This window comes from Gambusia affinis, linkage group LG21 (assembly GCF_019740435.1).
Source record: "Gambusia affinis linkage group LG21, SWU_Gaff_1.0, whole genome shotgun sequence".
Taxonomy (NCBI): Eukaryota; Metazoa; Chordata; class Actinopteri; order Cyprinodontiformes; family Poeciliidae; genus Gambusia; species Gambusia affinis.
In genome coordinates this window covers 16610041-16631688 of record NC_057888.1, presented here as the reverse complement: position 1 = coordinate 16631688, position 21648 = coordinate 16610041, and the positions used below count along the sequence as shown (strand labels likewise).

The window sequence follows — 21648 nt, the reverse complement described above, 5'->3', positions numbered from 1 at the left end:
CACCAGCAGGATCAGGTAAAATAAAAATATTAAAAAAACAAACTTTAGGATTATACAGAGAGATTTTATTCGCTAAGCCTAGTGTTTAAGGATCTAAGAAATTTTGAAAATCTGTGGATATTTTTTGTGTATGCTGACGAATTAAATAAGGAATGGCTGTAAAAAGAAATTGGGCACTAAGAATTTATACCTAATATTTCTAAGGAAATTTTCAAAAGAAATTCTTTGTATGTGTGTGTGTGTGTGTGTGTGTGTGTGTGTGTGTGTGTGTGTGTGTGTGTGTGGGTGTGTGTGTGTGTGTGTGTGTGCGTGTGTCCAAACGACACAGGTGGAATAGAAAATGAAGGCAGAGTGTTAAGGACTAGGCCTTGACTCAGTGTGTGTTAAATAACAGTTTCCCATAGGCTGCATGTGATTGGCTGTTCTTATCACTTCTGTCAGTTTCCAGAAAACTGACTGAACCAGGACTAGAAGGAGCAGTCTGAGAGCAGAAGGTTGCACTTTGAGGTAGGAATGAAGAAACAACAATAAAAAAAACTGTTTTACTGATACTTTTTGTAGCAGAATATGATGTTTTGAGACATTTTAGTGACAGTAAGCCAGAAATTTTCACATAGATATTCAATTACACTGTAATTTACATTATAAAAGTGATGAATGGTGATGTTTTACTGCAGTCTGTTGCAACGCAGAAGTCGTAGAAGTTAACAGGTCAACCTGATAGGGCAATGAGAATCAAACACAATGACTTTTGCATGTGGATTTTCTACTCTGCGTCCGGCCAAGTATTTTTAGCCACAAGCTGCCTTTTCCCAACAACAGGAGGGAGCTGTATTTCCACTTCTCTAATGAAATTCGCAGACTTTCATTTCAAGCTGTAGCTGTCTTTTTTTTTTTAGTATGAGACGTCGTAATGTTACGGGAAGCCCTCAACATATTGAATGTCTTGTCTGTGGTTTAATAGAAGCAGATGGCCTCGAGCGTGGCTGACAGAGCCATTGGGGCCATTATTGGGGCAGCTGTGGCAGATGCAGCAGGTAAGTTACACACCACCTATACAGATAACACTGCTCAGTATATAGGTATGTTGCTATTAAAAGCTCAACATATTTCAAACAGAATGTTGTTGCTTTCTTCAGTCAGTGCGCAGATGCTTTATCCGTTAGAAACATCTGGACGTGCTGGTAGAGTTTAAGGGAGGTGCCGTCGTTTCTGAGCCACGTTGATTACACCGAACAGCTACACTGATAAACAAATTCAAGATAAGCGCATTCATTCTTGGTACCACGTGTTAGCTCTCAGAGCATTGTGAAATTGAACAAAATGAACGGACGGACTCTAATTATATACAGTTTGAATCAAAGATGGATTTTCACTTAGAAATATAACCTGGACTCAGTCAGATTTGGTGGAGTACGACAGGGTACTAGGGCCAGGCTAAGAAATTGAAAAGTAAAAATAAAATAATGCAAATAAATTCATAATATTACAACCAATCTTGTAAGATTATGACTTCGTTCTTGAAATTTTTTGACGTTATTCTCATATTCATTTGACTTTTTTCTTGTAAAAATGATTCTCGTATTATTACAAATTTATTCTCGTAATATTAGGACTTTATTCTGGTAAGGCAATGACTTCATTAGTGCTTATTCTCGTAGTTTTCCTTTTTTATTATTATTTATTTTTTGTTTTATTGCACTTGGAGGGCATCTATGATTGTCATTTGTCATATTTCTGAAATTCGACTGGGCCGATCTAACACAATTGAGTGTTGTTGTTCTGTTGGCAGATGAAGCTCCTCCCTACTTCCAAGATTCTTTTTCTTCCTGTCTAACGTCTCCATCTTGGTTAAGGAAAAATGCCTCTCCTCCTTGTATTGTAGCATAATTTTGGATTTTACTTGTGAAAAATAAAACGCTCCCTTAATTCCACTTCACAATTACAAACTCCTTTGTGTGGATCCATTAGGTGAAATGCATTAAAGTCTAAAGATGTAGCTTGACAAAATGAAGGTTAAGGGCTTTGAACGCTGTATCTCCCGTTACAGAGATACAGACCATTAACAGCAGGTAAAACACTTTAGGAAAGCAAAGGAGAGAGAGAGAGAGAGAGAGAGAGAAAAAGAAGATATTATTAAATTTTCTATCTCTTCTCGTCCCTCCGGTTTGCCGTTAACCCCTACAGCTCAGCCGATGCACTGGATCTACAACCCGGACAGGCTGAACGAAGTCCTCTCCGACCTGGAGCCCCGTCCCGAGTTCCGGCCTCTGTCAGCAAATCCTTTTTATCGCAGGACAACGGGCGAGCAGACCTGCTACGGAGACCAGGCGTACGTCCTGCTGGAGTCGCTGAGTCAGTGCGGAGGTACTGGACTTCTCCCAAAACAGGGCGGCGAGAAAGTGTGACACGAACAAGCGGGATACTTTTCAGAGCCCTGACTCGACTGTTTATCAAAATTGTTCGTTTTCACTTTTGCTTGCAAGAAAACGTCACGTGAGAATAAACAGAATCAAGTCATGACGGAACTGTCGAGACGTTACTCTTCTTCAGAAAACCTTTTCCCAAAGACGTCAAACTGTTCTTTTATCAGTCAGAATGTTTTTTTCTAAGCTTCACAACCGGTCTTTCTTCTCATTTAATCACTTAATAATTGCCATTTCTGACTGTTTTTGATAGATGTCGACGTGAAAGACCTGACTAAGCGCTTCTATGAGTTCTTTGGGCCCGGAACGGTGTACGACCTGCCCGTCAACGATCCTTACAGGAAAGAAGGAGGTAGTACTTTGTGACTTTCAGTTTTCCACTGATTTCCCTATGCGTTAATGACCAACTTTATAGGCCGGCGGGGATGTGAGAGCCACTGTTACGATCTGTTAAAACCCTCTGTATGTTTTTTTCTTTTTTGCTGAAAGGAGAGTCACTGTCCGTATAAACGTGGCAGGAAGCACAACTTCCCTATTCTTGGTTGCGCTCTCTGTTGCGCCGTAAATGTTTGTTTTACTGCTAGGACGACATGTAAGATTCAGTTCTGCAGTAACTTACCGCAGCAGCGCAGTACGCCGCTGGGTCCAGTAAAATGGCAGACAGCTGCATGTCTTGGAGTCATTTCGTCGTTATTTTTCGGAGGGATTTTCGTCACGACCGAACGTGGAGCTTCACCTACAGAAACCTGACCTCAAGAAAGCATACGTGTTTTTTTTTTCTCTCTCTCTCTCTTTTCCCCTCCTGAGTTTCGCATCTGGTGAAAATCTATTCCTATATCTTACAATTTCTTCTGTTTTTAACACTTCAAAACATACTCAAAACGTTTCAGACATCCAAGCAATTTTTGATACGAAACAAAGATAATCTGAATTCTAAAATAATACTAAAACAGTTTCTAAATGATGAATTCATTTATTTACCACTAGTCTTTGCCACATTAATGGCAACGGATAAATGATCTATTGAACTGGACTTTGACTAAGGCTCTGCAAAATCCTCACTTTCATTTTCTTTCCTATTGTTTTTTTTTTGTTTTTTTTGCTTTTATTCACAGGTAGACAAATTTTTATGCATTGAATCATTGTCCTACTGCCTAATACAGACCTGGGCATTTTAAGGCCCGCGGGCCAGATATGGCCCGTTGGGCATGCCTGTCCGGCCCGCGTCCCCCCAGTCAAAACAAAACACCGTATTTTCGTGTGCATGCGACACAGCTGTCTTTTATTTTGAAAGGGCTTGACGCACCGTTTATGAATGCACGTACGTAAATGCTAACGCACACAACAGGTGATGCTAGCAGCGAATACACGATCCCCACAAAATGTCATCTCACGGTAAAAAAAGAAAAGTTGATTCCGAATTCTGCATTTTTAACAAGGCATGGACAGCGAAATATTTCTTTATTGAAGTCAAAGGCAAGGCCGTGTGTTTAGTTTGTGGTGCGCAGGTGGCTGTGTTAAAGGAATATAAATCCACCGTCACTACGTGACCAAACACAGAAGAGATACAAGAACTTTTCAGAGAAAGAGCGCGTCACTGAGTCGTCTGTACTCGTAGCCAAGTTGCAAGCTCAACAAACACTTTTTACAAAACGCCTGGCATCTAGAGGAGCTGCAGTCAAGGCAAGTTTTGTCATATCCCTAAGATTGCTAGGAAGAGCAAACCTTTCTCTGACGGAGAGTATATTAAGCAGTGCTAATATGTCCTGAGAATAAAGACGCTTTTGAGAACATCTCCCTCTCCCGCCGCAAACGTAACGAGAAGGATTGAGGACATCGCGACGAACCTGGTGCTGCAACTGAAAGACAGCGTGAATGATTTTGAGAACCGGTATTTTTCCCTGGCTTTGGATGAGAGCTGTGACATACGGGACACTGCCCAGCTGCTCATCTTAACGCGGGATCAATGCAGAATTTAGCATCACGGAGGAGCTGGCAGGCATGCGGTCAATGAAAGGGACAACAACAGGGAGTGAGCTCTTAGTAGAGGTAAATGCGTGTCTGGAAAGCTTGGGTCTGAACTGGGACAAACTGGTGGGCGTGACAACAGATGGGTGTCCAAATCTCACAGGAAAAAAAGTTGGTTTATTAAAGAGAATCCAGGACAAAGATACTTGAAGCTGTCTATTCCTTGTAGTATTTCAGTTTTGGTTCTTACAAGTTTTCAAGTCATTACAGTTTCATTTTGTAATTACATTTTGTAATGAGTTATTTTAATGTTACCTAAAGTGATATTAGTTTTGTGTGTGTACCTCTTTAAGTTTCTGCTGCATTTAAAGTACTTTGTGGTACTTGTTTTCCCATTCATTTGCATCTGATTGGAGGTACTTTTGTGTTAGTCCTTCAAGTTGCAGCACTGCAGGTTCGTCAGGCTTTTTCCAACACTTAAAACCATTTATTGCTCATATATGCAGTTGATCAGTTGATTAATATAACACACACCATTTCAATTGTGGAGAGATTAAAAAGTTAAAAATAAATTCACATGTGATATTTTTTTAAACTATTAATTTGATAGTATTAATTCTCACTTCAGCCAAACCACAAATTAATTTTTATTAATATTTACTGAATATTCTTCTTAACAAAAGAATATGATTTAAATATTTTATTACAACAAGAGGTATGAGAAAATGAATAATGAGTCAAGATTAAATTTGAGTCATTGCTGGATCGGCCCTCCAACATATTTCAGATTTTTCATGCGGCCCCCTGAAGAAATTAATTGCCCACCCCTGGCCTAATATAATTAATTTAGTGCATAAGGTTACTAATAACTAGAGGTCGGACGTTGTCATTTAGCATTTTTTGGCACAAACTTTTGTCAATTAACACAAATCATCAATTTTTTTGACATAGCAAAGCAACGATGATGATGTAGATTTTAAACAAGTCTTACACCAGATATAATAACATTTTATAAAAACTAAAAATCCACCAGATTTTTGTCTCAGTAATCCACAGAAAATATTCCCAAAACGACAGAATTTCTTGTTCCCTGAAGTCAGCCTAGAAACTCTCCCACAAATGTCATTTTTACCCCTATTTCTTCTTTATTTTCTTATTTCTAACAATTGACACTGTCCAAAGCTTACCACAAAGCGAGGCTTGTGGTTCTTATGCAGCTTCCTGGATAAGTTTATACGTTTTTGTTTTTTCTTGTTGCGTTCTTACCGTGGTTTCGGTGGACCAGTCTCTACTGGCACGGTTCACCGCTGTTCCATGTTTTCTCCATATGGAGAAAATGTGAAGCACCACTGGGGTTTTGAGATCTTTTAGTCTACTTCATGTTGTCAGACGGGTTCAAACTGGGTGAATTTCTTTATTCTGGCAGCAATCAAGCCTAGATTTGGGTTGTGAAATTGATTCCCAAAAAGCGGTTAATGACAATAAAATTCCTGATCTAACAAAGGGAGCAGTGATATTTTGACAAAGTGCTGAGCTGGTTTCATAGGTTTTCTCCCTTACTAATTGAAACAATCACCATCAAGACTACAATCTGATGTTAATATTGAGTAATATTAACATTTGTCTGGTGATCTGACTGCTATGAAACACTCTCATCGTTTCACCGGTTAGGTCCCAAAGCCATTCTTCCCATTGACGGTCCGTGGAGGAACGCGAGCCTGAAGGCTTTCTTAAAAAATGTTGATGCCGGAAAAGAAGAGCCAGGTGATAAAAAAAATAATTGGCATCTGATATAAAATATTCAAAGACTATAATCCCGCCATACCTGTTTTTTTTTTTTTTTTTTTTTTTGTTTTTTTTTAAAGGTTGCGACATGGACTGTCAGATTGACGGTGTCACCAAGCTCGCTCCGGTCGTCGCCATGTTCGCCGGGCGACCCAAGATGCTGGAGAAAGTGGAGAGCGCCGTACGCGTCACCCAAAACAACGACATGTGCGTGGCAGTGACTCTGGCTGCTGCGAGGTGAGGAGGGCGGGGTGTGGGGGGAAGCGACAATTTCGCCGGATGACATCTTAAGCGACAGGGGCGTCCTGAATCGTGGTGTGTTTGTGTGCGAATTCCAGATTTCTGGAACGTTTCGTTCTGAAAGGCCCGGATCCCGACGCTCTGGATGCAGTCGTGGCTCAGCTGAGCGACCCCAACAGGAAGAACCCTCAGGATCTGGACAGAGCTGTCGTTGGTGATTGATCTGACGCCGCAAACTACAACTATCAAGATAGGGCCCTACTTTGTGAATGTAACAATCTTTAGGCCTATGGATGTTAGTACTTAAGGGCTGCATTTACTGTGGTCATTAGAAATTGTGAAACTAAGAGTTGTAAGGTGATTTTAAGAGGAGAGAGTAAACATGCAATCTTGGGTAAGAACCACATAATTACCATTATGTGAAATGAGCCACAGCCTCAATCCAATCAGTTTGACTCTCAGCTTTAATTCCAGTGCGCTAATGAAAAGCCCCTGGAGCATCCATGATAGTTAAACATAAGTTTTCCTTAAGAAATGCTGTACATGCTGATGTCTATCTTGAATTTGCACAGCGGAAACTAATTCCCCTTTAAACAGGAGCAGTTAGAATAGAAGTACATGCAGAACATATTTGAATTAACACCAGCGTTTGACTGATAAGATTCAAATGAACCACTGTATTTTGTTTCTCTTCTTCTTCTTCTCTGTCTCGACTGAAGCGCATATTGGCCAGGTGAAGGAGAACTTAGCCAAAGCGTCCCATCAGCTCATACCCGCTGTGTTCACTAACACATGAGGTAAGCCAGTAGATAGCAGCGGGACTCAGGTCTGTTGACTTGGCATTGTCTGCACGCCCTTCCTGAATGTAGATCCTGTCATTAGGCCCCCCCCTTTTGCCTTTGATCTGTAATGCTCTCCCTCCTCCTTTGTTTTTTTATTTTTTTATTTTTATTTTTATTCTGCCCTCCCCTGCTGAGTTGGCTGTCTCGGGGTTTAAAAAGCTTTTAAAGTTCCCCTCGCTAGATCCGTTCACGTCCCTGCTATTGGCGTCTGAAGAGCGATGACGGTGCTTTTGCGGGTAATTGGAAACATGCCTGTGGCCGTCTGTGTCCAGCTTTGCCCGGCGCGTTCCAGGCGGCGCTGCACGGAGTCCTGACTATGACACAGCTGGAGGAGGCTGTGAGGGACACCATGCGCCGAGGGGGATGCACCGCCAGCCGGGCCTCCTTCATCGGAGCCTGCTTCGGGGCGCAGGTACAGTAGGAATGTCGGTCAATGATCTGAACTCATTCTGGTATGGGAAAAAGATTGTGCGTAGTTTTTTTTATTTTTATTAAATATCTTCAGATGTAATGTATTTCAATGTAGAGGTACGCTTTCACAAAATGGTCATTAATACATTATGATTTAAAGCCGAAAGAGACAATAATAACAAATGCTAATGTGTGGCACTTTGATCGGAACTGCGCCTCAAAACAAGGATTGTGAGAGAGAACGTTATGGAAGTCATGCCTCGTTTTAAAACATGGTGGAGGACGTGTAATGCTGTGGTTCTGTTGCTCTACCAAACACTCTGGGAGTTTTGGGAGTACAACCCTTCAGATCAGAACGCCACAAAACCAGTGCAAAATGTTTTATCACACGCATCAAACTTCTTCCGTGGTCGTCTCAGTCCCTAGAGCAATGGTTCCCTTTGTGATCAATAGAGTATTTTTGAATTCAATTGAACTGGACTATCATGGGAGAATTGGATCGCAAAATGCATGGTTCCGTTTTTTTGGCGATAGGTTGGCAGAGGTAGTCGACTTCCTATCGTTACACCTGATTGGTTACAATTCATTTCCTTTGTGATTAAACGGAGCCGTGTTTCAATCAATAATTGTATCAAAAATCTCTCTCAATGTTTCAATCTTCTGCAATGGTATAGAGAGTACAACTCATTCATATCAAAGGTACCAGAAAGTGTAATATTGGCAATTTTGTTGAATAAAATTACCTGTGAACCAAATAAATACCAACAAATTAAAGGTTGTATTTTTGTAAAATTTCCAGTGAGACGCAGTAAAAGTAGACATTTTTTTTTCGCAGGTCTTGATGATAAATGATGCATGGAAACATTTTGCATGCTTTCTCCTCGTCTATATTTGTGAAACACTCATTAGCTTTGACAGCGCGCTCGTCTATGCCAAGAGTTCTTCTGCATTAATCTGTCACCTCAACGTCTTTGCAGACCGGCCTCCGCGGAATCCCGGAATCCTGGAGGAAGAGGACGCTCAGATACCCTCTGCTGTTGGAGCTGGCTGAAAATGTGGTCGGAAAACGGCAGCAGTTGTAGCTTTAGCATAACATCTATTATTGATCAATTGAGTGTAGGCCTCCCCAGGATACAGATGCACTTTGACATGGCAGTTCATGATGGCTGCATTCTAAAGTCTGAGTGTAGCTCGAAAATATTTGCTCTGTCAAAGTTTATTTAGTTGGTGGGGGCATAAGGGAGGAGGAAGAAGAGAAGAGAAGAGTGTGTGTAAATTGTGTGTGCTCAAAATAAAACTTTTTTTCCCCCTAACTACCATATCTGTATCGGTCTGTTATCTTCTCTGCTGCTTGTCTGGTGGGTAAATCATCCGCCGCAGTCAAGCTTCAGCATCATTTCGACCTTCTTTATCCCTCTGAGTACGTTCTGTTATTTTTGAAGTGAAGGAGCTGCAGCGGACAGATTTACTTCTGGAGAGAGGAGAGATTGCAACCTTCTCTTCTCTCCAAGGAGCCTCTTTGCCTTTATGAAAGTGCTGACTTCTATATTCACATGTTTAAAGCATCCACCCCAACACTCCTGAAAGTTGGCCAACTGCAAGGCCATGCCAGAGACTTTTATGTCTTTAGTACAGCGTGGGTATAAAAATGAGGTGTGTAGGCTACTTAGTTGCTTTTCCAGCCCACTTGTTGAAAAATGACAAACGGGACCTAGTTTAAAGTCTAAACTCTAAAATGTTTTTTAAAAAAAACTTGCTTTATTTGACAAAAAACTGTGGTTTTGTGTAACAGGAAGAAAGCACAATTGCGATTGCGTAATTACAGCCTACATGGTCTGTTAGCCGACGTTTAGGAGAGTGAAAAGATTGTAACCAGCAGAAGCTTTTGGCTTCCTCCTACACAGCATGCTCATTCTGTCATAATTACCTCCTGACATAAGGAACATTTCTTTATTCTTCTTCGTTTTTTTTTTTTTTCAAAAGATCTGCCAAATTGTGCATTCTTTGAATAGCTTAACACTAGAACAGGCTTGCTAAATGTTTTCTTTTAAGGATGCATTCGGTTCCACTCAGAAAAGTGTCACATCACCCTAACACTATTATTTATACAAATTTTCATCAGATTAGAAAAAAATAAAAGCCCACCTACAGGAAAAAATGCATTGTTCTTCTGATCCTCCTGTTGTTTTCTCAGTTTTATTTTTTTATTATTATTTATTTTTTTTAGTCTTTCCACTGCTGTTTTAAAGTTGGGAATGGATGGCTTTATAAACTCCACACATAATACAATGCATTTTTTGGCCACTAATTTTGGTAGAAATGTTTTTAATTTAGCTAAATTAAAACCAAATCAGCCTGTTTATGGTCATACTGTGGCATTTCAATCTAATTGAAGTCCAGACTTTGAATAGGCCACTCCAAAATATTCATTTAGGTCTTTTTGAGCCATTCGGAAATGAACTTGATTGTGTGCTTTAGATCATTGGAAATGTACTAATGTTCAGAGGTTCTCCTGGTAGAGAGCAGAGTATTTCAATCAATTAAATCAAATTGTCCAGGTTTTTGAGGTCCTGGGGTAACCTACTCTGGGTTTGTACATCTAGTCCCTTGAAGTCTTTATATTATGACTATAAGTACTATCAAAAAGTAAAAAATGTCCATGACTTACAGCATTATTCTCTCTCATAATACTTCCAAGTGTTAAACACCCTTTAATACGGTGTTCTGTCAGATAGCCATACATTGTCAGATCGTCATACGCGTATGACAAACTGACAAACTATATCTGTCAGATCAGCATACGTTTGCATACGTTTCAGCATACGTTGTCAGATACGTTGTCAGATAGTCATACGCTTAGCTCAGACATGTATACGTTGTCATTACCATATGATTTTATTTAATCAGCAACATAGAATCATGACGTAGATAAGGATTTTTTTCAAAAGTGAAACACTGGTTTTGCCCCAGTTTCAGTGTGGGTAAAAATTGCGTTTTCATACACGACATGCTATCCAAGTTAGCAGACATGTTATCCAACCCAAAAATATTAAGGAAGTGGGGGACGTGAATTTAAACAGGGCGTGTTTTAGGGCGACGTGTTTGTAGTTTACTGCAGCTGCAGCATTAAATTTAATTTATTTAGTTACTTTTTATTGTGTCTCTTCTCGCGTATGACAAGCTGACGACTCCTCTCAGTATGGCGGACCTCCTGCAGAATGCGCATGCGTGCGCATGCGCTCTTACCATATGTATGCTATTCTGACATGTATGGCTATCTGACAGAACACCGGCCATAATTTTTCATCTACACTTTTAGCGACAGCACACTATTTTACTAGTATGTAGTTACAAAACTTTTGCAAACTAGTTTGCATAATTTGTGCATAGTTGTTAACAAATTGGAGGTTTTAGAGCCAATTGTTATTGGTCAGTGGTCACCCACTAATCTGCTGTAGCTGATGACCTGTGGGAACTTTTATAGTAGTACTGAAAATACAGTTCTACTTTAAGTAATTGTTTGGCTAGAAAAACAGTAAGCGAAAAGCACATATTGTAAATCTAATATGTATAAAACTACTTGCCATACAGGAACAAATATAGATCAAGAGAGATAGCCTATGCCGCCACATACTTTTGCTCAAGTGAAGAAAGTGATTTATAAAACGGCGTCGAATAAAATGAAATGATTAATACAAGCTACAAACGGCGTATGAATTATGAATTTTATCTGTTATTTCATTCGAATTTGTTTATTTTATAATTTTACCTTCTATTTGTCAGTGAATGCCTCTCGCGCATGCGCGCGACTACGTAAACGTTGTCTCTGAGAAGCCAAAGCCGTGAACTATCTTTCAGTGGACTATCTTTGTCTGGCCCAACAGCTGGGTGGAACTCAGACAAAAAAAAAAAGAAGAAAAAAAGTTGCTTCAATGACACTTTTTGTTGGGATGACAGCTTGAACGTGAGAGTGAGATAAGCCCTTTCTTGTGTCAGGAGGAGAGCAGTTTCACCTGGACCGCCATGGATTTTAACGTTAAGCGCTTAGCTGCGGACGCCGGTACTTTCCTGAGCCGCGCGGTGCAAGTAAGTGACACTGTCGGGAGGAAGTTGTTGCTAACTAACCTAGCAGCTAGCCTAACCAGCTAGCTCAGCTGTGAGATAATTACCGTTACTGCTGTTGTTACTATGTAGCTAAGTACCCTGTCGTCCCATAAGTGAACGTCTTTGTGCCCTCCAAGCTTAGCTGTTACTTTTAGATAGTGTTTTTAAACTGCGTAGTCTTCGATTTTTACATGGTGGTCCATATAAGCACCAACGCAGGCCTCAAAAACCATCAAACAAAACTATTAGATGTAACTGGGCAGATAGCCACTTGACACCTCGGTCCTCTTTTGATAAACCGATAAATGAGCGAAACTAACCTTTTTATTCTTATAATTTGGCTGACAGTTTACAGAAGAGAAGCTTGGACAGGCTGAGAAGACTGAGCTGGATGCCCATTTGGAGAACCTCTTAGGCAGAGCTGAGAACACCAAGCAATGGACAGAAAAGATCATGAAGCAGACAGAGGTCTTACTACAACCTAATCCAAGTGAGTATTTTTATTTTAAAAAAAGTAAAAAAAAATTCTTTTTTACCTTGTCATGGACTTGTGGATCATCTAAGAAAATTACGTAATCATATGTAAACTGGCATTACCGTACATACTGTATTTTGATGCATTTTATAGACTGGAAATGGTGAGATTCTTAGTCGCGATGCATTTAATGAATTGAAAAATATTGTAAAAGCCGACTTGTTTATCTCTTGTTCATCATTTGTTCAGATGTAACTTCATAATCTGTGTAATGTATAAATTTCTCCTCAACGCCCCTTTAGAACAATGCCTAATCCCCAGATCGGTGTGCTTTTCTTTCTTTCTTTCTTTTTTTTTTTGACGCTCGTCTTTTTTCGGTGTGTGTGTGAAGCGTGAGCTCAGCTGTGCATCCTCCACAGTTCACACCCTGATGCCATATCTCTGAAGCCCAACCGCAGCTATAGGCACAACAAACACATGGACCATCTGGGGATTCAGGTCTTGTGCAACAGTCTGTGCTGAACTGTCTAATGTTCTTTTTACGACTAAAACATATTCGATCAGAACCAGCAGAAGACCATATCAGTTTTTGCTTGTCATGATTGGCATTAATGCAGCTTTCTGTTTTGAGATAACTGGAGTCAGGGCGAAGTGAGCTCAATTAGAACACTCCTTGCATGTGGCTCCCTCACGGATGTCTTATGACTTTGTAATTGAGTTATCCTGTAACGTTTTTTTTTTCTTCAGATGTTCGACTGGAGGAATTTGTGTACGAGAAGCTGGAGAAAAAAGCCCCCGCACGAATCAACAACCACGACTTGCTGGGCCACTCCATGATTGAAGCCGGAAGCGACTTCGGACCTGGGACTGCTTATGGTGAGTGAGTTTATGACGTCGATGAGCTTTCACGTTGTTTCTTCTACTGGAAAATAAAAAATAAAATATAAAAGGCTTTTGGAAAAAGTTCCTGATAGATTCTGATCCTTTAAGACTCAGAAGCTTTGTACCAAACATCAATTTCTTTCTGTTTATGCAACAAGTAAAAAGGCTGAAAGCTTCTTAGAGCGCATTAGCTTGGACTGAAGGTGGGAAAGTATAAAACAGTTCATGTGCATTTTCCTTTGATCTGAATATGTGTTAGTGTATTAATTATTTCAAAGGATCAGTTCTTGTGGACAATTTTCCTTTTTTTTGGATTCTGACTCATTTCTCTGTAAGACCCATAATCTAAGATTTAAGTACAGCATTCAAAATATAACTTCTGACATATCGGTGCTGCATTGTGTGATTGAATGAACAGTTGAGTTTAAAGTTGATATTTTTAAACTATCTGTCGCAACTTGGAAATTAGCTTTGTTAGTATTTCTGAGCTTTCCAGTTGCAGGTTGGAAACCGGTGGGATTTGTTGTACAGTTAGCATTAATAACAATATATTCTCCCCCTCACCCCCTGTTTTATGAAATCAGTCACTAAAAGAAGACATTTACCGATATTTTTACAGTAGGCTGTGTCACTGGTTTAATAAAACCTGGTCAGTATTGCTGATAAATAGTTTATTTCGTGCCGTTCCGACTTTCCCAGTCGGAATTTCAACTTCGGTTTGCATTCCTGTTGTTTTTTCTTGCTGGGGACCCAGGGAAATCGCAATTCAAAGACTGCAAAGAGAACGCACCATTACCATTGCTTGCTTTTTTTCTTTTATTTCTAAAGAGTGCCAAGACTTTCAAATCCTGTACGATCCTCGGTAGACGGAGGAGGAAGGAGCAAAAAGGATAGAAAACACCGTATAAATCTCCTACTGATTATTTTTCTCATGAGATGATTATTCTGACAAGAAATCTACCTTCAAATACAAAAGATTAATGCCAAGTTAATACTGTGAAGTTGCAGGACCATGAGAGCTTAACGAAAAGACTTACTCGCAGTAATGTATATCATCAGAGAAATAAAAATGGACAAAAGTCCTGATTATTATGGCAGTGTGCACAAGAAGTGTTTTTTTTTTATGTGACAAACATGAGATACTTTGCATTTGCACATAAAAAAAGTGACAGGGAAATGCTTTTCGACACATTGTAAAATCATTCAATGTTCTGCTGAAGCACAGCGCTTTGTTATATTCATGAAACTTGAATAACATACTAATAATAATAATAAATGTTCAGCTCTGGGTATTGATTTGTTCAATTGTTTTCAATATTTCCATAACTATACACTTTTTTAAAAGTTATGGTTATAATGGTAAAAGTGGAATTTTGTAAAAATAAATAAATAAATAAGCTGGAGTTTTGACGGTAATAAAGCATATTTCATAGTTTGTCATTGATTCAGCTAATTTCTCTTTGGGAGTCCAACTTATTGAGTCCAACAACTTATGTTTTATCAGCCAGAGCGCATAGCTTTATTATTTTAGCTTAAAACTCTTTTTATGTCTGAATAATTACAATGAGGTTTGATTTCCTGAAAGTCTAAAACAGAATTTGACCCTCTTTCTTATTTCTGACTTGGATATTTCAGAAATGTACATACAGACAGTAAATTAGGAAATTGTCCGTGTTGCCTAGCAACTGGCAACCTTTTTCCTCTTGTTGCGCTGAAGTAAATTTAAACTGTTCAGTTTTTTTTCTTCTTTAAGAGAGAAAAATATGTCTGGATTTAGTTGCTAATAAGCTAATAACATGCGTAGTGTGTCAGACAGAAGAACTGCTCAACCAATCACCTCTATGCAATGCTTTGGATTTCTTATAACCGATAAAACAACCTTCCTTTGGAAGATTATTTTATTTGTGCAGCAATTTTTTTATTATTATATTTAAAGGGAAAACAGGAAGGATCTGGATGCGTGAACACTACGTTTTTGTAACGCAGCCCCTGATGTTTTAAGGACAGACATGCTGAGGCCTCCGGCAGACTGCAGCGCTTTGTGAACTCTTCCTTGTGCTGCTGACTAACAGGAAACGCGCTGATAAAATGTGGCGAGACGCAGAAGCAGATCGGCGGAGCCGAGCGGGAGTTCATTCAGAGTTCTGCCATCAACTTCCTGACGCCTTTTCGAAATTTTCTAGAGGGCGACTTCAAAACCATCCTGGTGAGTTGGCTTAACACAACAAATGTGTGAAAGTTTCCAAACTGGGTTTTTTTTTTTTTTTTTTTTAAACTTTACGTCATTCCCTATCTTAAATAAAGCAGCTGACCACAGCAACCGCACCCTTGTACTAGTTGAGATTTAGCACCGTTTTTAGAATCCAGGATTACTAATGATGTTACTCCCTTCTCTTTTTTTCTTTTTTTTCCCCATTTAGAAAGAACGAAAGCTTCTACAGGTCAAACGTTTGGATCTAGACGCAGCCAAAACCCGGCTAAAGAAAGCCAGGATGCCTGACGCAAGAGCTGCCGTGAGTAGACACTTTTTTTGTTTTAAAGAGCCTTTCTGTGTCTTTTAAGTCACATTTGTAACCAGTTTTAGAGACACAAACATCCTGATACGGATTGAAAGCCTTCAGGATAAATGTTTTACCCTCTAAAGTCGCACAAGTTGTGACTGACTCACGGAGCTGAACGAATGTCCACCTCTGCCCTCGTGACTTCTATTCCTTCTTCTGAGCCAGAATGGGAAGTTTCAGGTTTCCTTTTTCTGGACGGTTGGTTTTTCACTGTGACGGCCAGTTTTTCTTCTTTTTGAAGTTCCGCTTTCTTTAGGCCTTTTCCTCAATGTGTTCTAAAGTATTTTAAAGCCAACTTATCGATATTTGCAAGGTTTTAGAGACGTTGAAATACCTCCAACTGACCAGCGTTAAATGTGTTTGTATGAGGGCTGCAAGACACTGCAATGCATACCTGGTTATTATTAAAATATTCTGCATTCAGGCTGCATATACCAGTAAAATACAGCAGTAACTAATGTAGCATAAAATTGAGGTGTCATGGTAAAGTCATAAGGAACTACAGCGAAGTCCAAAACAGCAGATGTAGACGGATGATAACACACAATTTTAATCGTAATAATAAAATTATTATTTCGGTGATTGATATATTCATTTGATTCTTCTGACAATCAAACAGAAAATGTCGCTTAACCCTTTGAGGGTTAAACTCTGTTTAATTTACTAACAAATCGTATCGTTCTGTCTGAAACAAATAATGTGAAAAATTCCAACAGTTTCTTAAAGGGGAGACGTTGTGCTATCCAGCCAATATCGGGTCATTTCGGTAATTTCACCCTCGCGCCGTAGCAGGGAGTGAAATTAATCTGATGGGGACTTTTAATAGATGGTAATTTGTGAAAATAACTTGCTAGATATTGAAAGTTCCAGTTGTTATGGAAAAATGGGCAAATGTATTTCCTCACAGCACATTTAAAGAACTGTGTACAAATAAAATAAGCAAAAAATATCCAGGCGGAGATTTTTAAATTTCAGACATAAAGAGTTATTAAATTCCTCTTGTCCTTGAAAAAAAAAAAACTTAAATTTGAGTTGTTGAAATCTGCCGAAGCCCTGTTTGAGTAAGCGAACACAAAACCTCTACTGTAAGTATTAGTTTCTGTGGGTTAACACCAGCACTTGGTTTTTTTTTTTTCCACTCATTCTGCACCGTTTAGTCGTAAGAAAACAGATGAGAACCATCTAACAGGCGGCGTCGCCACAGGCGGAGTGCGGTTTAGTTTTTTTCGCCTCTCTATAAACGCGGGAGTGAGGATGTTGCTGTGTTGGCTGCAGCCGTGCAGCAGCTATAGCACTAACTACTGTGTCACGTTTATTTTATTATTTTTTTTTGTTTTACGCAATGCTGCAGATGTGAGCAGAGGAAGTGACAGAGGTGAGTGAAATGTTGGAGCCATGTTTGATTTGAACACCCAGAGCAGTTTTGTCAACAGCTGCTAATCTTCCTGCATCTCCTCCATGACGCATTCAGTCCCAGTTTTTAAAATGTTTTTCCCCCACCAAACTTTGTAGTGTTACAACCACAGTAAATATATTCTGTTGTGGTTTAATGTTCAAGAGCAATGTTTTTTGTAAAAAAAAAAAAAAAAATGTAGCAAATAAAAATCTAAGGTTGTGTTGTCCATTTGTGTTCATCCCCCCTAAATTTATCATGTTGTGTGAATGCTTAGCATATGAAAGTGGTTGAGATTTTTATTTCATAAAAAATTTTTTTAAAAAGGTTTAATAACCATATTTAATTATAAAAATGGCTAATCTGTCGATAAGCTTAGAAACTTAAACCGACTTTTCTTGGTTCTCAGGCAGAGCAGGAGCTGAGGATGACCCAGAGTGAGTTCGACCGGCAAGCAGAGATCACGCGTCTGCTGCTAGAGGGCGTCAGCAGCACTCATGTAAGCAAACTCACAGAGAGCTACAGGTCTTTCTCTGCTGTGATTTAAAAAAAAAAGAGTATCTGGGCGTGCTGTAGGGGACAGCGCAACCCACATTTGGAGGCCTTGAGTCCTCGACGCGGCCGTCGCTGGTTCGATTCCTGGACCTGGCGACATTTGCCACATGTCTTCCCCCCTCTCGCTCCTCCTTTCCTGACAGCCTACTGTCATATAAGGGACACTAGATCCCACAAAAAGACCCACTGGTGGGGAGAAAAAAAAAAAGAGTATATATTAAAATGACTGAAATAGGGGGGTGCTGCGGTGGCACAGGGGGTTAGCACACCCCACGCTCGGAGGCCTTAGTCTTCGACGCGGACGTCGCGGGTTCGACTCCCGGTCCCGACGACCCTTGTCGCATGTCTTCCCCCCTCTCCTCACCCGCCTTCCTGTCTGCCTACTGTCGCAAAAATATGAGCCACTAGCGCCACAAAAACTCTTTGAAGAAAAATAAAAAAATACTAAAATAAGCAGAAATGTTTCTTTTCTTCTTCTTCTTTTTTTAATTGATCAATTTTTATTTATTTATTTTTTCTTCCACATTGTCAGGCACACCATCTACGCTGCTTGAATGACTTTGTGGAGGCCCAGACGACGTACTACGCACAGTGCTACCAGTACATGGTGGACCTCCAGAAGCAACTCGGCAGGTGAAACGTTGCTGCCACCTCGCTTTCGTTTTGTTCGTTCCCAGAGAGCTGAGAGATCACAACTATAATTTGAATAAAAGAGTGACTAATCCTGAATAAATGAAGTTTGGTCACAGTATCTTTAGTGCACGAATTAAGAGTTAAGACTCAAAAAGAAAGGAAAGAAAAAAAAAAAAAGACCGTATTGCGTGTGTGCTCATTGTCAATTAGCCTCTATTTTCGAACGAGTTTCGCTCATCCTGTCTCCCGCCACCACCAGTTTCCCATCCTCATTCTCCAACAACAACCAGTCGTCCATGTCGGGCGGGGCCAACGTCTCGATACCCACCGCACCCATGTCTGCCGCTCTGCCCAGCGTGTCGGCAGGCGGCGGCAGCTTGGCGGCGGCGTCGGGGGGATTCAGCGAGCTGCGGAGCTCCAACGGCAGCCGCAAAGCGCGGGTCCTTTACGACTACGACGCCGCCAGCAGCAACGAACTCTCCCTGCTGGCCGACGAGGTGAGGCCGCACGGAAATTCTCACTGACAGTTGTGTTTTCGTTATTATGCATTCCCCGTAAATGTTAGTTCCATAGTATTGTTGTTTATTTTTAGTTTTCTTTCTAAGAATCCACAGAATTACAGCCAGCTCTGAATCACAGCAGTTTTGGGTTTTTTTGTTTTTTTTTTGTATACACAGACGCACCATCTGTTTAAACCACATGGTCTCCCATTGCAGTTCTGCAGAAGTGCCACTCCCTGTATGAGGCAAGCTTGTGGCTGATTAACAGTGACTCCACGTTGCCTCAAGCAAAAATCGTTCTTCCATAAATTGTTAGTCTTTGTTGGAGGTTTCTTTGGTTTCATTAACTTGCTAAGTCTGATGGTAGGAAAGGCAGAGAATTCATTGAGTGGGCTGCTGTGCTTTTGAGTTAGAAAAAGTTAAAAGTTGACAGAAAATGTGAAAATGTCACTAGCTTAATTACCTGTTATTGGAAGGCATTATAAACACCTTCTATGAGGTTTTAAAAAAGCAAGCACAGAAGAAAAAAATTAAAATAAATATCAGTTTTTTGCACTTCCAAAATGTCCAAAAAATTTCTGATCCTTTTTCTGTGGCATGCCACTTTGTTTGCTGATGTTGGCTTGTTCCATTAAATTTAAAAATAAATAAATAAATAAATACTAACCATACTATGCAGCCATTGTGCTTCCAACCATTTCACCGAAAAGACTCTCTAAACCGTCTTTGCCATCACCGTTACTGGCGTATAAAAACAATTGTAAATAATTGTAAATAAACAAAAGTCCATGCTGATGACCTTACTTTTGTAGTTTTGATAACCTCGTGTTAATAATTCTCTCCACTTTCTGTTTATCCCTCCAGGTGATCACAGTTAACAGTGTCCCAGGCATGGACTCAGACTGGCTGATGGGGGAGCGAGGCAACCAGAAGGGCAAAGTGCCAATCACCTACCTAGAGCTGCTCAACTGAAGCACAAATCCTCTCTCTCTCTCTCTCTCTCTCTACTCGCATGTGATCCCGTATTTATACCACGCTGCAGGGACAGGCCTCACTTTCTATCTCATTGAGTTTTTTTTCCCTTTTTTTAATGTTTCTTTTGTTGAAAAAGAAAAGAAAACATGGACTCTGTTATGCCGCAGACTTTAGCAGGAATAAATAAATTTGAGTGACGGAAGAGCGGACGGACGGACGGACCTTTTTTCCCCTCATTAGTTTGCAGAAAATCTCTTAAAAAAATCTCTTTGATGCCTTTGAGTTTGGTTCCACGCGAACTGAAACGTGCCTCACTTTTAAAGATTTTGTTTACAAAATTGATCTCAGATGGTAACCTAAATGCTTAGCTTCCCCCGCTCCCTCCTTTCCTTCTGGAAAAAAAAAAAAACAGAGCACTTCAGCTTGAAGTGAAGAGTTTTGCTAAATCTTTTTAATTCTTATTTTATAAGCGATTAATCTCGAGGAGCAGTAGCTGTTATGGTTGTCCTGAAAACGAATTTCATTTGGATTGTATTGTTTGCGTTTTGTCACAGATGTATTTACATGACGCTCACAGCCGTTTCTGTTCCTGTCCAGTGGATTGTTGGAATATTGCCTTTTACAATTTGCATCTCCTCCATCAGTATTGAGCTTTGTAGCTCACTCTGCTAAGTATTGGTCACTAATTGTTCAACCCCCATCGGAAAGCCCTTTTTTTTTTTTTTCTCTCTACCAGTTTTTGCGGGACAGAAATCAGCCATGATTTCTTAAAATAAAAAAATTCTGTCTTGTTCCGGGAAAGAAAGGCTGGTATTTGTTTCTCTGGTTTTGATCGGCTTGCTGTTTTACTAAAGAAAAATGTCCGCAGTACAGATTAGTAGCCCATCTGGAGGAACATCACGTTTGCATTTCAACTTTTATATGAGCTGTATTGTCGCATTTTTCAGGACGTATTACAAACATTGAGCTTTTTGTATTTTGTGTAACTGATGCAGTGGCATGTGATTGTAAAATAAATATGAAATATGAACCATCTAAAGGAGGCAGTTCAACATTGTTGTACGGGTTAGATGAAAATTTCAGATTGCACAAGGTGTACTTACAGATGCAACCACTAGAGGGCAGGGCAGGAAAAAATATTGCTGTGAAACACACAATCCGTGAAAACGTTGCTTGAATATTTTTTGCTTTTCAAAGCCAGCAGAGTGAAACTGAAATGGACCAAAAACAAACAAAAAAAACACACCAAAGAATGGAAGAATCATTTTAAACAAAGAAGTTCACAAAGTAAACTTTTGGTCATTTAGACATTTCAATCAAAACATTTTACCACTAAAAACTATAAGAGTCTGTTTTCATACACAAAAGTGGGTATTCATAGACCTATGGGAAGCAGTTTGTGTACTATTTGATATTGTTAATGCATGCCATCATTTATTTTGTGTACTTCTACACAGCTAGGCTGCACAATGTGCTCTTACAAGGAAAACTTTCCCAATTATGAAACGTGTGTCCAACTATTAGGAGCAGAAGTTTTTCTGCACCAGTGGTGTAAAAGTACCTTCTATTTTTAAATACCAACTAGTTGACAAGTCGACAACAAAAAAAAACTAGATATATTTAGATGGTAACTAAATACAGGATCTGACTCCTACGTTACAAGGAGCATTTAACTCATGTGGCTGGTTTTTATTAGTCATGAAAGAAAAAAAGTTTTTTGTGTCAAAAGATAAACATTCATTGTTAATTAAAATTTCTTTCTTATACGTTTCAAACTGAATTTAGTGGCGCTATTAAGTATTGACAAACGGTAGTTTATTTCAAACATGATTGGAAAATAAGAATAAAAAGACCCCAAAATATATAACGTATATAATCAAAACATGCAGCATAATAGT

The 21648-nt window shown here is 39.7% G+C and overlaps 2 protein-coding genes across 2 annotated transcripts; both read left to right on the top strand.

Moving 5' to 3' along the window:
- Positions 1 to 381: 381 nt before the first annotated feature.
- LOC122824002 (crystallin J1B-like) lies at positions 382 to 8993 on the top strand. The gene is made up of 10 exons (XM_044104144.1): positions 382 to 507; positions 965 to 1037; positions 2188 to 2367; positions 2680 to 2778; positions 6066 to 6158; positions 6260 to 6416; positions 6518 to 6633; positions 7139 to 7216; positions 7534 to 7673; positions 8650 to 8993. The coding sequence occupies exons 2-10, from the start codon at positions 971 to 973 to the stop codon at positions 8752 to 8754; spliced, it is 1035 nt and encodes a 344-aa protein (XP_043960079.1). The 5' UTR covers positions 382 to 507; positions 965 to 970; the 3' UTR covers positions 8755 to 8993.
- Positions 8994 to 11488: 2495 nt separating this feature from the next.
- sh3glb1a (SH3-domain GRB2-like endophilin B1a) lies at positions 11489 to 20785 on the top strand. The gene is made up of 9 exons (XM_044104490.1): positions 11489 to 11758; positions 12125 to 12266; positions 12999 to 13127; positions 15206 to 15339; positions 15554 to 15646; positions 17497 to 17586; positions 18175 to 18275; positions 18535 to 18772; positions 19640 to 20785. Exons 1-9 carry the CDS (start codon positions 11696 to 11698, stop codon positions 19745 to 19747), a joined length of 1098 nt encoding a protein of 365 aa, XP_043960425.1. The 5' UTR covers positions 11489 to 11695; the 3' UTR covers positions 19748 to 20785.
- The last annotated feature ends 863 nt before the right edge of the window (positions 20786 to 21648 follow it).

Excerpts from the sequence above, each read along its gene's own strand:
- sh3glb1a (XM_044104490.1), top strand. The coding sequence starts at position 11,696 with ATGGATTTTAACGTTAAGCGCTTAGCTGCGGACGCCGGTACTTTCCTG. Across the intron at positions 15,647-17,496 it reads TGCCTGACGCAAGAGCTGCC|GCAGAGCAGGAGCTGAGGAT; the intron begins GTGAGTAGACAC and ends CTTGGTTCTCAG. Across the intron at positions 18,773-19,639 it reads TCTCCCTGCTGGCCGACGAG|GTGATCACAGTTAACAGTGT; the intron begins GTGAGGCCGCAC and ends TTATCCCTCCAG.